Source organism: Dendrobates tinctorius, unplaced genomic scaffold (assembly GCF_039654945.1).
Source record: "Dendrobates tinctorius isolate UK_male_01 unplaced genomic scaffold, ASM3965494v1 ptg000006l, whole genome shotgun sequence".
Classification (NCBI taxonomy): domain Eukaryota; kingdom Metazoa; phylum Chordata; class Amphibia; order Anura; family Dendrobatidae; genus Dendrobates; species Dendrobates tinctorius.
Genome location: NW_027361674.1, coordinates 18228881 through 18245892, shown reverse-complemented (window position 1 = coordinate 18245892; position 17012 = coordinate 18228881). Strand labels below are relative to the sequence as shown.

General features: G+C 42.0%; 1 protein-coding gene across 4 annotated transcripts in view; it reads left to right on the top strand.

The window, feature by feature from the left end:
- The window catches only part of LRRC9 (leucine rich repeat containing 9), a 234531-nt gene that overhangs the window by 185502 nt on the left and 32017 nt on the right, over positions 1–17012 (top strand). For 2 of the 4 annotated variants that reach the window (XM_073571244.1, XM_073571247.1), the window contains exons 30-32: positions 3665–3790; positions 7768–7960; positions 12901–13072. In XM_073571244.1, the coding sequence (XP_073427345.1) occupies positions 3665–3790; positions 7768–7960; positions 12901–13072 (491 nt within the window). The remainder of the gene's footprint in view (positions 1–3664; positions 3791–7767; positions 7961–12900; positions 13073–17012) is intronic. The other 2 variants (XM_073571255.1, XM_073571252.1) reach the window with 1 other exon arrangement.

Genomic DNA, 17012 nt, shown 5'->3' with positions numbered 1-17012 from the left:
AGTAGAGCACCTTGGTAATGGTTGGTACATGCCTCTGTATGTGCAGGTAGAGGCATAGTAGAGCACCTTAGTAATAGTTGGTACATGCCTCTATATGTGCAGGTAGAGGTACAGTAAAGCACCCTGGTAACGGTTGGTACATGCCTCTGTATGTGCAGGTAGAGGTACAGTAGAGCATCTTGGTAATAGTTGGCACATGCCTCTGTATGTGCAGGTAGAGGTACAGTAGAGCACCTTGGTAATGGTTGGTACATGCCTCTGTATGTGCATGTAGAGGTATAGTAGAGCACCTTGGTAATGGTTGGTACATGCCTCTGTATTTGCAGGTAGACGTATAGTAGAGCACCTTGGTAATGGTACATGCCTCTATATGTGCAGGTAGAGGTACAGTAGAGCACGTTGGTAATGGTTGGTACATGCCTCTGTATGTGCAGGTCGAGGTATAGTAGAGCACCTTGGTAATGGTTGTTACATAGTAACATAGTAACATAGTTTTGAAGGCCGAAGGAAGACCTTATGTCCATCTAGTTCAGCCTATTTTTAGTGCAGCTGTTCTGCATTGTTGATCCTGGGGAAGGCAAAAAACTCAGAGTAGAAGCCAATTTTCTCCATAGGGAAAAAAATTCCTTCCCCTAAGCTGGGTCAACCATCTACCTATAATATTCTGTTATTCGTAACCTTCTATACTGTTACTCACAAGAAAAGCATCCATTCCTTTCTTAAAATCATTCAGTGAGTTGGCCATCACCACTTCCTCAGTTAGAGAATTCCAGAGACTCACTGCTCTTACCGTGAAGAACCCTCTTCTATGCTGGTGCAGAAATTGTCTTTCCTCCAAACGAAGAGAATGCCCCCTTGTTCTTGTCACAGTCCTTGGTACAAACAGTTCATTGGAGAGATCTCTGTATTGCCCTCTGATATACTTGTACATATATATTAGGTCTCCCCTAAGTTTTCTCTTTTCTAGAGTAAATAGACCTAATTTTGATAACCTTTCTGGGTATTGTAGTGAACCAACTCCATTTATCATTTTAGTAGCGCGCTTTTGAACCCTTTCAAGTTCAGTAATGTCTTTCTTGAGCACCGGCGTCCAAAATTGCACACAATACTCCAAGTGTGGTCTGACGAGTGATTTGTACAGAGGGAGAATTATGTTTTCATCTCGTGTCCCCAGACCTCTTCTAATGCATCCCATGACCCTATTTGCTTTGGTGGCAGCTGCCTGACACTGGGCACTCCAATTTAGCTTCTTATTGACTAAGATGCCTAAGTCTTTTTCCATGTCTGATTTCCCCAGCAGTTTCCCATTTAGTAAGTAATTGTAGCATCTGTTTCTCCTTCCCATGTGCATAACCTTACACTTATCTGTGTTAAACCTCATTTGCCATTTTTCAGCCCAATTCTCCAATTTACTCAAATCTGTCTGTAGTTGCAAACTGTCCTCCTTTGTGTTAACTACCTTACATAGTTTTGTATCATCTGCAAATACTGATATTTTACTGTGTAAGCCATCCACTAAATCATTAATAAATATATTAAATAGTAGGGGGCCCAATACAGAACCCTGTGGTACCCCACTAGTAACCCTGGCCCAATCTGAGTATGCACCATTAATAACCACTCTTTGTTTTCTATCACTAAGCCAGCTACCTACCCATCTACACACATTTTCCCCTAGCCCAAGCTTTATCATCTTACTTACCAATCTTTTATGTGGGACAGTGTCAAATGCTTTAGAGAAGTCGAGATAAATGACATCCAATGATTCTCCTTGGTCCATTTGAGAGCTTACATCCTCATAGAAGCTGATCAGGTGACTTTGACAGGAGCGATCCTTCATAAATCCATGTTGATATGGAGTTAAACATTTATTAACATTGAGATATTCCATAATGGTATCCCTTAGAAAAATGTTACCCACAACAGATGTTAAGCTTACCGGCCTATAGTTTCCAGGTTCCCTTTTACACCCCTTTTTAAATATTGGTACCACATTTGCTTGCCGCCAATCAAAAGGAACAGACCCTGTTTCTATAGAGTCTTTAAATATAAGGAATAGAGGCCTGTCTATCACATTACTTAACTCCCTTAATACCCGAGGGTGAATGCCATCAGGGCCTGGTGATTTGTCAATTTTAATCTTACTAAGGCGGTTCTGCACTTCTTCCTGGGTTAGGCAGGTAATACTTAATGGGGAGTTTACATTATCACTCTGCATTTCCCCTGGCAAATCCTTTTCCTGTGTGAACACTGTTGAGAAAAAAGTATTTAAAACATTTGCTTTTCCCACAACGCTCTCTATGATTTCACACTCATTGTTCTTTAAAGGACCGACACCATCACCATCAACATGCCTCCGTATGTGCAGGTAGAGTTACAGTAGAGCACCTCGGTAATGGCTGGTGTGTGGGTGTATTACAAAGATTTACCTGCAGGATTTGGCTGCTAATGAAGACCATGCAAACAGATATTTTAAAGCTCTCCAAAATAATAGTGAATGTTTGGGCTCGTCCAGATGAGCCTATTATACGGATGTGTGCTGACATGTGCATCGTGGACCACACACGGAGAGCACACGCTTATTACAGAAAGTGTCGTAGTGCACATGGCCGTTTTTCTGCTTGGACCAGCGGCCTGTATGACAAAAATCCCAGCATGCATTACTTAGGTCCGATTTATGGACCAGACTCGCACATGTAACTGTGAGGCAACTCCTGCACTCCTCCGATAGACGGACGAGCACATGGAGCTGCACAAAGAGCCAACCACATATGCAGTTTACAGACGTGACTGGCTTGAGCTTTCGTTTGGCCATCTGAACCCGGCCATATACCCAGCAGCACCCTAACATACCGCAATTTCCTACATCTGAATCATTTTAAGGCGAGGTTCACATGGAACAGAAATTCACCATACATCTATTGTCAATTGCCAACAAGACCTGCATGTTTTAGGCAAAGTTGACATTTAATTTTCGCTTACTGTTGGGTGTATACTTTCAGGAGATATATGCCGACAGTAACCACAGTGTTTATAGATGCCGTGGCGTCCATCCAACATAAGGCACTGTATTACAAAATATCTAAACCTCACTTTTTCTTGCTGTGGCATTTAGAAAAGCGAAATCTGCTGCTTTTTTCCTGCTATTTACAAATACTTTACTATGGTCTTTTGGGGGCTGTTTACTAGGGTGGTCATGGTGCACTAACAATCTGCAATGTGCTGTGTCAGACCTGCTGTATTAAAGGGAATCTGTCAGCAGGTTTTTGATATTAAATCTGAGAGCAGTATGATTTAAGGTGTAGAGACCCTGATTCCAGCAATATGTCACTTAGTGGACGGCTTGGTGCAGTTTTGCTACAGATCTAGCAGAGCTCATTTCTTAAAAAAAAATCTAGAATTTGATTGGAATCGGACAGAAAAACCTTGTTAAAAAATTGACGGCTTGCAGAAGGACAGTAATGCACCATGCTCGAGGTTGTGTGGAACCGTAATCCGGATTTATACAAAGCCACTGAAGCACCTATAAACCAAGAAGCTCAGTTCAACGTATCCATCCTCTCCGATATACAGCACTGCCCCGTGGACATTACATCAGTGCACAATGCAATGTAATACCTTCCCATTTCTATTCCATAGCTTATTGTATCACTTGCTTCTCTAGGTCTCCCGAAAGATGTTCCACCGTCAGCTGATCGTGCTGCGGCTCCAGAACCTGCAGATATTGGATGGCATCGCCGTGACCTCCGAGGAGAGAGCAAGGGCAGAGATGCATTTCCTGGAACAGCAAGTAAAATCTCACTTTCTTTATGTGAATCCTTTCTATTTCGGCCATTAAACATTGAATTAAAAGGAGTTAATTGTCTCTGCGTTGCATTATATTACGCCAGATTTATCACTCATTCATGGCAATAACAGCAAGGCAATTTACACAGAATGTGATCACAAGTAGAGACACTGCTGGTTGTCTGTGGTTACAATATTCAGCGCTTGATAGAAATATTTTATTGCTGTAAATCTAACCATTTTAAACCATTTCTGAGAAATGAGTAATGTTTCTAAGGTCACATTCAGAAGGTGGCCGTGTTAGGGTTCGACATATTTAGTGCCAAGGACTGGATCACATGTAAGCGGAAAAGCGTTCCCAAAAATTTTTGGTTATATAATATCCCATTCTTGGTATTACTGTATATATACATCTCCCAAACTAGAAGATTGGGCTGCTTCAGGTGGACATTATATACAATGGCTTTCCTAAGTATTGCCATCAGAGGCAGTGTTTGACGCGCACAGCTCAAGAAACACCCGGTGTTCGGGGGGGGGGGGCAACCCGAACAGTAGCACGGACTTCCTGGTGAAGTCCATGTTCGGAGTCCGTGCCCGAACAGTAGGTGTTCGGTACAGACCTTGAATTTTATTGTTCGTCCATCTCTAATTACAACCTTTTTTTAAATATTTTTGTAATCCGATTTGGGTGTGATGCATCAGCACTAAATAGTTTAAATTGGTTAAGTGAGAAATATATATACATAAATTAAATTTATGGGATCAAATAACTAAAAATTGGTATGTGCATATGTATTCACCCCTAAAAATTTCTGGTGCAAGCAATTCCCTTCATAAGTCAGATGCTTAGTGACAGGACATCCCCCTGTGTGCAATCTAAGTGTCACATGTCTGTCAGTATATACACTTTACCTTTCTGAAAGACCACAGAGGCTGCAACACAAATAGGCAAGAGACACCACTAACCAAACACCATGAAGACCAAGAAGATCTCCAAGTCGAAGACAACATTGTTGAGAAGTGCAATCAGGGTTGGGTTATAAAAAAAAAAATATCCCAATCACTGATGATCCACTGGCGCACCATCAAATCTGTTGTTATCAAATGGAAAGAACATAGTACCACAACAAGCCTGCCAAGAGAGGGCTGCCCACCAAAACTCTCAGCCTGGGCAAGGAGGGCAATAACTGAAGAAGCAGCACAGGAGCTGCCGAGTTCCTCAGCATAGACTGGAGTACCTTTCCATACGACCACAATAAGCCATAGACTCCATAGAGGTGCCTTTATGGAAGAGTGGGCAGAAAAAAGTCTTTACTTACAGAGAAAAATTGTAAGGCTCATTTTCAGTTTGCCAAAAGACATGTGGGAGACTCCCCAAATGTATGGAAGAAGGTGCTGTGGTCAGATGAGATTAAAATTGAACTTTTTGGCCACCAAGGTAAACGCTATGTCTGGCGCCAAACCAACACATCTCATCATATGAACACCATCTCCATGTGAAACTATGGTGGTAGCATCATGCTGTGGAGATGTTTTGGGGCAGCAGGGACGGGGAAATCGGTCTAGGTCAAGGGGAAGATGGATGGTGCAAAATACAGGAATATTCTTGAGCAAAACCTTTTCAATCTGTCAGTGATTTGAGGCTGGGATGGAGGTTCACCTTCCAACAGGACAATGACCCAAAGCATACTGCTAAATCAACACTCAAGTGGTTTGAGGGGAGATGTGTAAATGTTTTGGAATGGTCTAGTCACAGCCCAGACCTTAATCCAATTGAGAATCTGTGGTCAGACTTGAAGATTGCTGTTCACCAGAGGAAGCCATCTAACGTGAAGGAGCTGGAGAAGTTTTTGCCTTGAGAAATGGGCAAAAATCCCAATGGCCTGATGTGGAAAGCTCATAGAGACTTACCTAAAGTGACTGGCAGCTGTAATTGCCACCAAAGGAGGCTCTACAAAGTACTGACTTTATTGGGTGAATCATAGAATGTTAGAGTTGGAAGGGACCTCCAGGGTCATTATGTCCAACCCCCTGTGGAAATAGTTATGCACAGTTTTCAGTTATTTTGTCCTATTTGTTGTTTGCTTCACAATAAAAAGAAAACCAAATGTTCACAGTTGTAGGCATGTTCTTTACATGAACTGATGCAAACCCTCAAAAAGCAAGTGAAATTCCAGGTTGTGAAGTAGCAAAACATGAAAATGGCAATGGGGTGAATACTTTCACAAGCCACTGCATAATGTAATTTCGCAATACGCTAGTGTGGCGCTATATACACTAGTGTGGCAGTATTGTGATATTACTAAGTGTTCATGCAGACGGCCATATTATAGCTCTTTATAACCTACAAGCTGTAGTACAAGACCTATAGACTTCAGTAGGTCCTGTCAGGAACCCCACACTGCACTTGCTCACTGAGCCAGTGCGTGTGTCCTGAGTACAAAAACAGTGCTCAAAGATACCTGTGGAGCAGGGCAGCAGCGGTGACGATGCGTGCTTCAGAGTATCAGAACCTGAAGCACGTGACTGCTGGGGGCGTGGCTTAAGCTCCACAGAGCTAGGAGCTGCAGGGAAACTCCTCGAAAGGTAACTACAGGACAATGTTACCAAGGGGCATAGACAGAGACAGAAACCAGATGAAGCCGGGGTCAAAGCACAAGATAGCAATACAGTACCAAAGGGTTAGACAGAATGGATAGTCAGGAAGTAGCAATAGATCAGAAAACCAGAACGGGCAATAGACTGTACAGTAGGGACAAACTGTAACGGAGTAACGATAGCCAAGCCAGGAGGTTAGAACCAGAAAAGACAATAGTACCAAAACGAGAGACGGAGTACAGAGTGAGGGAACAGACCGGGTCATACACAGGAAGCAAACAAGCAACGCGGAATACAAGCACACCAGGGGTCAGACACACCAGAACAACAGTATAGCTGACAGAGAACCCTGGTAAAGATTGAGTATAAATACCCCTCCCAGATCCAGAAAGAGGCCACGAACATTTAACCCTGTGAGTGCAGGGCAAGAACCCTGTTCAAACCATGACAGGTCCCTAATGAATCCATGGAAATCATACAGAGATATTCCTGTTAGATGCTGCACGAATTGTTGCCTGCTCCATGACATGCCATATCACAGACCTATAATAACTTTATAATATGGCATCATATGGAAGAAAATACGGCAAAATATGATGTTCCAAAGAGGACCGCCTCCAAATGTATTAAAAAGGGAATATAAGATGTAGTGTATATAACATCTTGACTGGTTGTAGTAACCCCAAGGTAATCATACATACAGCAGAACAAGTAGGCAGCTTGGTGACCGACAGATCTGGAAGCACATAATAACTTAAGCTGATTTATGGGTTAAAAAACAGAAAAATCATCCAAAGTTCATTGTCGAAAATATCCCAGTAATTTGTGAAGAGAACCGGTCAGTAGATTCATGCCATCCAAACCGTGGGAGCATGAATCAGATCCTGCCTGCACGATTGTAGCCACGTATATTTTCTCTGAAACGCTACAGCATTTCAGAACAAACACAGTTTAAAGATCCGGCTGGGGATTACAAGGAGAGACAGGACTAGTCCCAGTCGGTTTCTTTCCGCAACGCTGTAGATGATTTTCAGGTCTCTCATGCTGTGGACATATAGGACAGACCTGTCAATCACATGGAGTGGTGTCGGGAGATCCCGGACGGAGGCGGCAGCAAACTAGTCTTGTCTCTCAATGTGATCTAAGGACGGACCTTTAAACTATGTTTTCTCTAAAATTTTGGAGCGCCTCATAGAAAACCATACCTGGCTCTGATTCGTGCTGGCCGCCGTTTGGAAAACATGAATCCACTGACAGGTTCCCTTTAAAGTCACCCTCCAACCCCAACATGACTATCGTATAGTCAAGTTTAGTGTCGGGGGTGGAAGGGTAACTTTGAGGAGATAAACCAGTTATTTTGTGCTTTCTCTTCCCCATGCACAGACGTTATCCGGTCAGACCTCCGGCATAGAAGCGGTGCATCCAGTGTCCACACTCATCCTGAGCAAGGCACCGCCACCACCACTACGTGTTACCAATGTCTACCTGCCAGGTGGGAACCACCACCACATCCCCGGGCCTGATCTCTACTTAAATAATGCACAAGATGACATCTTTCCAAATGAATCGAGCAAATGTACGTAAATTGCAATCCATTCCATATGTCTCGCATTCAAATGCTTGTATAGTACACATATGTTAATGGATGTTAAACACCGGGAATCATAATCATGCCACTAATTCCGCCTTTCATTCCCGCCGCACACTCGGAGCCCTTGGCTGGCTCGCACGGAGCTGGGTGGCTCTTAAGTGCTAATTTCTGCACAAATTATTTTCTGCCAAGAGTTGTTGACATAATTGAGCGACCCTAAACATAGCTTTTCCTTTTAAGCACCATGTCTTAAAATCACAGAGACTAATTTCTAAACGTATGCTTAATGCTTAGAAACAAAAATGTCAATCAGCGGCAATTAAGTAAGGACAAAGATGTCAGCCAGAGGCAATTAAGCCAGACAACCTTGCTGTGGATTAATGAAAATGTGTTTTTATAGGTGCTTCATAAAAACAGACATGGAGTGCTCTATATAGACACAATGCGAGCCAGCGTGTCTCATATACACACAGCCGGGTGTGGAATAAACACAGGCTTTCAGAACAGCAGGTATGAGAAGAATAGCCGAGGCCGAATTGTCCGCTTCGTGCACACAACTTGCTGGGTTTTACACCTTAGACCTTTGCTACATGCCAAAATTCTATCTCTAAAATCCCTGCAATAGCTTACAGTATGAATTTTGCATTAAAAAAACCATAATACTCTGTTACCTAATAGTTAAAAAAAATATGAACATATTAAAGATTGCGGTGTCCTGTGGTTGGAAACAAGGCGACAGAAAATGGCCCCTTTCTATCTGAATAGCCCTGAGAGGTATAAAGCTGAGATGTAAGAAGTTTTACTGCTAAAATTGATATGAAAATATAAAAGCATGACCTCAGACTCCACATTACTGCAGCATACAATGGGGGCACACTGAGGACCCATGATACCCTCTCAGGGACTGTATGTGCCGCCTTGCACACTACTGTAGATTGGCATATAAAGCAATCTGGGTTCAATTCCTAATAAGTGAATTGCAGGACAATGTTTTGCATAGTTTGCAACAGGAGCTATAAAGATAAGAAACTGGGTCTGAGCAGAAAAAGTAAATTAATGTGCATGCAAAATGTAATTGCATATGAACACATGACCTTTACACAGAGAAAACCAAAAGCAAAACACAAAACAAATATCCTGGAATAAAAAAGTAAAAAAATATATTGCAAAAATTGCATGAAGGTAGTAATAATAGTAATAATAAGGGTATTTAGTTAACATAATTTTGATCAAAATAATGTAGAAGCCATCCCGCCACGTCACGGCAACCCTTGTGGGACAGTCCTAACTCTTGTATTTAAAACCTTTCCACTTGTCAAGTGACGTAAATGTGAACAAGGACAGAGGGACTGAACCACCAGTGATAGTATAGGCCAGACAGGATGGATTTTCCAACTCAGAAACAGGGCGGTCACACCCTTATATGCACAGAATGCACATTGAAACAAATAAGAAACTGGGTCTGAGCAGAAAAAGTAAATTAATGTGCATGCAAAATGTAATTGCATATGAACACATGACCTTTACACAGAGAAAACCAAAAGCAAAACACAAAACAAATATCCTGGAATAAAAAAGTAAAAAAATATATTGCAAAAATTGCATGAAGGTAGTAATAATAGTAATAATAAGGGTATTTAGTTAACATAATTTTGATCAAAATAATGTAGAAGCCATCCCGCCACGTCACGGCAACCCTTGTGGGACAGTCCTAACTCTTGTATTTAAAACCTTTCCACTTGTCAAGTGACGTAAATGTGAACAAGGACAGAGGGACTGAACCACCAGTAATAGTATAGGCCAGACAGGATGGATTTTCCAACTCAGAAACAGGGCGGTCACACCCTTATATGCACAGAATGCACATTGAAACAAATAAGAAACTGGGTCTGAGCAGAAAAAGTAAATTAATGTGCATGCAAAATGTAATTGCATATGAACACATGACCTTTACACAGAGAAAACCAAAAGCAAAACACAAAACAAATATCCTGGAATAAAAAAGTAAAAAAATATATTGCAAAAATTGCATGAAGGTAGTAATAATAGTAATAATAAGGGTATTTAGTTAACATAATTTTGATTAAAATAATGTAGAAGCCATCCCGCCACGTCACGGCAACCCTTGTGGGACAGTCCTAACTCTTGTATTTAAAACCTTTCCACTTGTCAAGTGACGTAAATGTGAACAAGGACAGAGGGACTGAACCACCAGTAATAGTATAGGCCAGACAGGATGGATTTTCCAACTCAGAAACAGGGCGGTCACACCCTTATATGCACAGAATGCACATTGAAACAAATAAGAAACTGGGTCTGAGCAGAAAAAGTAAATTAATGTGCATGCAAAATGTAATTGCATATGAACACATGACCTTTACACAGAGAAAACCAAAAGCAAAACACTAAACAAATATCCCTCTGTCCTTGTTCACATTTACGTCACTTGACAAGTGGAAAGGTTTTAAATACAAGAGTTAGGACTGTCCCACAAGGGTTGCCGTGACGTGGCGGGATGGCTTCTACATTATTTTGATCAAAATTATGTTAACTAAATACCCTTATTATTACTATTATTACTACCTTCATGCAATTTTTGCAATATATTTTTTTACTTTTTTATTCCAGGATATTTGTTTTGTGTTTTGCTTTTGGTTTTCTCTGTGTAAAGGTCATGTGTTCATATGCAATTACATTTTGCATGCACATTAATTTACTTTTTCTGCTCAGACCCAGTTTCTTATTTGTTTCAATGTGCATTCTGTGCATATAAGGGTGTGACCACCCTGTTTCTGAGTTGGAAAATCCATCCTGTCGGGCCTATACTATCACTGGTGGTTCAGTCCCTCTGTCCTTGTTCACATTTACGTCACTTGACAAGTGGAAAGGTTTTAAATACAAGAGTTAGGACTGTCCCACAAGGGTTGCCGTGACGTGGCGGGATGGCTTCTACATTATTTTGATCAAAATTATGTTAACTAAATACCCTTATTATTACTATTATTACTACCTTCATGCAATTTTTGCAATATATTTTTTTACTTTTTTATTCCAGGATATTTGTTTTGTGTTTTGCTTTTGGTTTTCTAGGAGCTATAAAGATGTTAAATGGGTCAAAATTTTTAAAAAATAAAAATATGTATAGTTTTCACACTTCCCAGTAGGCCTACTATTTGAATTCTAAAAAAAAGCATTCCTAAAGCTTAAAAGGGGTTATCCAGGACATTTACATTGATGGCCTGTCCCTTAGGATAGATCTTTTTTTTAAATCAGATAAATTTTCCTGATGCCCCCCTGAAGAAGCAGGGCGAAACATGCGCATCGGGGTAGAGGGACCTGAGTGCACTTTTACCTTCAATTGCATAAATATTCAGGTAAATACTTCAGTTTCCACACAGTCTCCTTTCTCTTTTTTCTTCGCATATTATAACTGATCTAACTCTATAGGAATACATCCAACCTTCAATGTATTTGTGTTGTGGTGCTAGCCATGAATTTGGTCTGTTTTTTACTTACTTTCAGATGCATTTAATTTAGCACCCTACATAACAAAATATATTGTGGATTGATTGGTTTGTGCAAAGCAAAATTAAGAATAGGACAAACCCTACTATCCATCAAACGCACTTATTCACTTTGATCATTTTTTGAAAAAAGATTTTTCTATGGTTCTGTGCAATATATACCGTATTTATAATTAAAATTGTATATCTGATCACTTTTTTATGCACTTTATACCTGGATAAAAAAAGACCTATGTAGAATTAGTAAGTAATTATGTCTGTTTACTATACATATGTGTGATCGCTGAATATTACAGTATTTAACTTTTTGCAAAAATTACCCATAAAAAACCTTTTGGTCCCTCAGTTTTTTTTCTGCATCTCTTTTTCTTATTTTAATATTTTTAATGGATGTTTCAATAAAATAGATATTTTTTGTGTAATACTCTTCCTTACCTATGGCATATACCTACCTGGGTTTACCTGTGGAGTCGGTAAGCCAAACCTCCGACTCAGACTTCTCAATTTCAATGACTCTGACTCCACCAAAATGGGCTCCAACACCGACTCCACAACTCCGACTCCACAGCCCTGCTCCCCCTTACATTCTGCGACTGTGCCTGTAGATTATTAAAGAGATGTCGCAAATTTATGGCAGTAGATTTGGCAGGCTTAAAGCCACTCTGGTCTTTTGGATAGATCTGATGGACACACGACACTTTCGCCAATCAGCTGCTCCCGGTGCCGGGTGAAAGTGCTCAGTTGCAGAGCTGAGCAGGTCCGCCACCTGTACACCAGCCGCTGGTGGGTGCTGCACATTGCCCCCTATTAATTTGAATAGGGGACAGATGTTACCCGGCTGCCGCCCTATGCAGGTGACGGAGCTGTGCCGCTCTGCAACTGAGCACTTTCACCCGGCACCGGGAGCAGTTGATCAGCGAGGGGGAGCTGGGTGTCGCACCCCCACCAGTCCGCTATTCATGACCTATCTAAAGGACAGGCCATCAATATAAAAATCCCAGAAAACCTTTTTAGTGCATTTTAATTAAAACACAACTGACCTCCAAAATGCTGAAAAAAAGCCTAGGAGGAAAAAGAAATTGAATATACTTTTAGGTCACAGCAGCATTTGTGAAAAAAAAATAGAATTCACTTGTGTTTTCTGTGGCGTTTTTCTCTACCTAAGTGTGAAGATGGACAAAGTGCGTGTGTGCTTCCATTTCTCCTCCTACCTTCCGCACCGCTGCAGCCTTCATCTAGGACTGTTATATAATAATACCTGATGAAATCGCACCCAGAGTCGTACAATACCACACAACCCGTCTGTTCCTTTTTTTTCCTAATACTGTGGAGCTATAGGAAATGACAGGCCGGCGATTATTTCGAAATGGATTAGTCTAAATAGACATTTTTATATTTCAGACAAGAAAGCTAAGCAGCATGGCGGTGCGATGAATAACCCACGCAGCGTGAATGCAGAAATTGCTTTCAGGCAGTTGAAAGGAGGAACAAGTATTTCTTCCACGTACTTACAACAAGGCAACCAAAATCGAGCAGCGCACTTACAAGCCAGCAATCTGGAGCATGACGGAAGGTGTGTGCTGCTAATTAATGGCCACCGCTGGGACAGCGGCCCCGACATATGCGGCTTTATTTCACCACAGCCTACACACAGTGGCGGAAGCATCGGTGCTGAGAACTGAATCAATAGCCAACAATATAATACTTGTTCTTCAGTACAACTAGTAAAATTAGCAACCAGCCGGCCCGTCGGTTTAGGATTGGGCTCAATGGCGACATTTACACAATTTTACTGCAGTGTGCAGGTGGACAAAACTGGCAGTAAACATCTGCAAAGCAGCGTCGCTGACACTACAAGTAGATCAGGCGCTCAACTGTAAAAAGGGAGTAACGAGAGTCTCCTTGTTGGACTTGTGTTATTGCGCACCGTTCTGTGGTTCAGGGGTAATCTAAAACCCAAGGCCTTATTAATGCAGGCATAACCTAACTTCCCCTATACAAAATCGGAGAATCCAAATATACCATAGAGGCCTCAAGGACCTCCATGGCTGAAGAAAATGGAGTCATAACACAGCCACATGCTGTGATAAGGTCAACCTTATGTCCTATGCACATGGCTTAAATTGTAGAATATAGATATGAGACAAATGGTTTAAGAGAATCTGTCACCATGTTTTTACCATCTAATAATGTAGAGACTGAGACCTTGATTCCAGCGATGTGTCAATTACTGGGCTTGTCGCTGTACTTGTGATAATCTCTTGCTGGTAATGTAGTAATTTTATCACTAGAGGACTAGTAAATCTGATGCCAGGCAGTCCTCCATATTCGTGAGCTCTGTGTAAACCCCCCTCCACCACTGATTGGCTGCTTTCTGTGAACACAGTTCATAGGCAGAAAGCGGCCAATCAGTGGTGTGGGCGGGGTTATTGTGACAGTATATGCGACAGAGCAGGAAGTGACACCAGGCCGAAGATCAAGACAGTGGGATTTATTGAGACAGGGAGCATAGAACATAAAATATCAATAGCGTCTTCTAGAGTCCACAATGAGTCCACACCAACAGGGAAACCGTTCCGGGGACACCACCCGTTAATCCGACGCCAGGGAAAAGACAAAATAATCCTGGGATGAGTTCAGTGGATCCAACAGATGAGGGACATAACACCATTGCATGTGGCAGCTTTTAACCCTCCACACACGGGCTCTAGGATCTCGCCTCAGCATAAGATCCTAGCCCCTGGCCCGTCAACACCCAACTGCCTGTGCCAAAACATATGTCTATTGTTCTGTGTCCTGGGATCCACCCCTCCATGGGGAAGGGCTCCCATCTACTTTTGACTATGTGGCTAACTTAAGAAGTTTCCAGAAGCTACACGCTTGTATTGGATAAGTCCTATGCTGAGGAGACCAAAGACATACTCCCTCACTAGTTGTTGACTCAGGGTAGATGCTGTAGATAGATTAAAAAAAGATAGATACTGTGGATAGACGCTATAGATTCATAGAATGTTGGCATTGGAAGAGACCTCAAAGGTCATTGTGTCCAACTCCCTGCTCAATGCAGGATTCACTAAACATCTCAGACAGATGTCTGTCCAGCCTCTGTTTGAAGACTTCCATTGAAGGAGAACTCACCACTTCTCCAGGCAGCCTGTTCCACTCATTGATCACCCTCGCTGTCAAAAAGTTTTTACTAGTATCTAATCTGTGTCTTCTCCCTTTCAGTTTCATTCCATTGCTTCTTGTGTTTTCATGTGCAAATGAGAATAATGATTATCCCTCTACACTGTTACATCCCTTCAGATATTTGTAGACAGCTATTAAGTCTCCTCTTAGCCTTCTTTTTTGTTAGCTAAACATGCCCAGATCCTTTAACCATTCCTCATAGGACATAATTTGCAGTCCGCTTACCATCCTGGTATCTCTTCTTTGAACTTGCTCCAGTTTTTCAGTATCTTTTTGAAAATGTGGTAACCAGAACTGTACACAATATTCCAGATGAGGCCTGACCAAAGAGAAGTAGAGGAGGATAATGAGTTCACGTGATCTAGTCTCTATGCTTCTCTTAATACATCCTAGAACTGTGTCTGCTGCATCACACTGTTGAATCAAGTGCAGTCTGTGATCTATTAGTATACCCAAGTCTTTTTCACATGTGCTGTTGCTTATTTCTATTCCTCCCATTCTATAGATGTAGGTTTCGTTTTTCTTGCCCAGATCTTTCTCCAAGTTAAATAGCATTGTGTTAGTCGCTGCCCATTGTTCATTGTTATCTAGATCCTTCTGAATCCTTTCTCTGTCTTCTCTAGTGTTAGCTATCCCTCCTAGCATTGCATAGTCTGCAAATTTGATTAGTTTACCTTCAGTTCCATTTTCTAGATCATTTCTAAAATTGTTGAATAACACTGGGGCCAGGACAGAGCCTTTTGGTATTCCACTTGAAACACTTTTCCATTTGGATGTACAACCATTTATTGCCACTCTTTGAGTACGATCACTGAGCCAGTTATAAATCCACGTACCTGTAGCCTTGTCAATCCCATACTTGGTCATTTTTTTCAATAAGCATAGTATGAGATACTTTATCAAATGCTTTGCTGAAGTCGAGATATACTTACTGTACAGTACAGACCAAAAGTTTGGACACACCTTCTCATTCAAAGAGTTTTCTTTATTTTCATGACTATGAAAATTGTAGATTCACTCTGATGCCATCAAAACTATGAATTAACACACGTGGAATTATATAATTAACAAAAAAGTGTGAAACAACTGAAAACGGTGAACCTGTGAGGGATAGCTTGATCCTTCAAATACCTTGGGGCCTGTCTTGCAGGCCGCCAGATACAGTCTTGGTTCCCCCAGTGTGCTAGTTGTTATTTGCTAACTTTGATTCTGACCTTTGCCTGGATTTCTGACTCTGCTACTGCCTAACGATTCTGTACCTCTGCCGTCCTCCTGGTTTATGATTCTGACCTTGGCCTGAATTTGACTCTGCTATTGCCTGCCATTTTTTGTACCTTTGCTGTCCGCCTGGTTAAGACTCGGATTCCTGAGTACGCTTTTTGTCCCGTTTTTTAACCCCTCTCTGGCGACCGTCCTGCTCTGGCCCGCTACTCATATTCAGACAGCGCCTCCTGGGCTCTGCTGTAAATCCAGATCCCTGTATAGGGGTAAAGGGTATCGGGATTGCTCGGGGTGCTGTCTTACTGCAGCCCAGACATGCAGGCGGACGTCACATTAGCACTTGTTGGCCCTTTTGCCTTCACTCTGCGGTCCAGCTCACCCCAAACCATCTCGATTGGGTTCAGGTCTGGTGACTGTGGAGGCCAGGTCATCTGGCGTAGCACCCCATCACTCTCCTTCTTGGTCAAATAGCCCTTACACAGCCTGGAGGTGTGTTTGGGGTCATTGTCCTGTTGAAAAATAAATGATGGTCCAACTAAACGCAAACTGGATGGAATAGCATGCCGGTACAAGATGCTGTGGTAGCCATGCTGGTTCAGTATGCCTTCAATTTTGATAAATCCCCAACAGTGTCACCAGCAAAGTCCCCCTACACCATCACACCTCCTCCTCCATGCTTGACGGTGAGAACCAGGCATATAGAGTCCATCCGTTCACCTTTTCTGCGTCGCACAAAGACACGGTGGTTGGAGCCAAAGATCTCAAATTTGGACTCATCAGACCAAAGCACAGATTTCCACTGGTCTAATGTCCATTCCTTGTGTTCTTTAGACCAAACAAGTCTCTTCTGCTTGTTGCCTGTCCTTAGCAGTGGTTTCCTAGCAGCTATTTTACCATGAAGGCCTGCTGCACAAAGTCTCCTCTTAACAGTTGTTGTAGAGACGTGTCTGCTGCTAGAACTCTGTGTGGCATTGACCTGGTCTATAATCTGAGCTGCTGTTAACCTGCGATTTCTGAGGCTGGTGACTTGGATGAACTTATCCTCCGCAGCAGAGGTGACTCTTGGTCTTCCTTTCCTGGTGCGGTCCTCTTGTGAGCCAGTT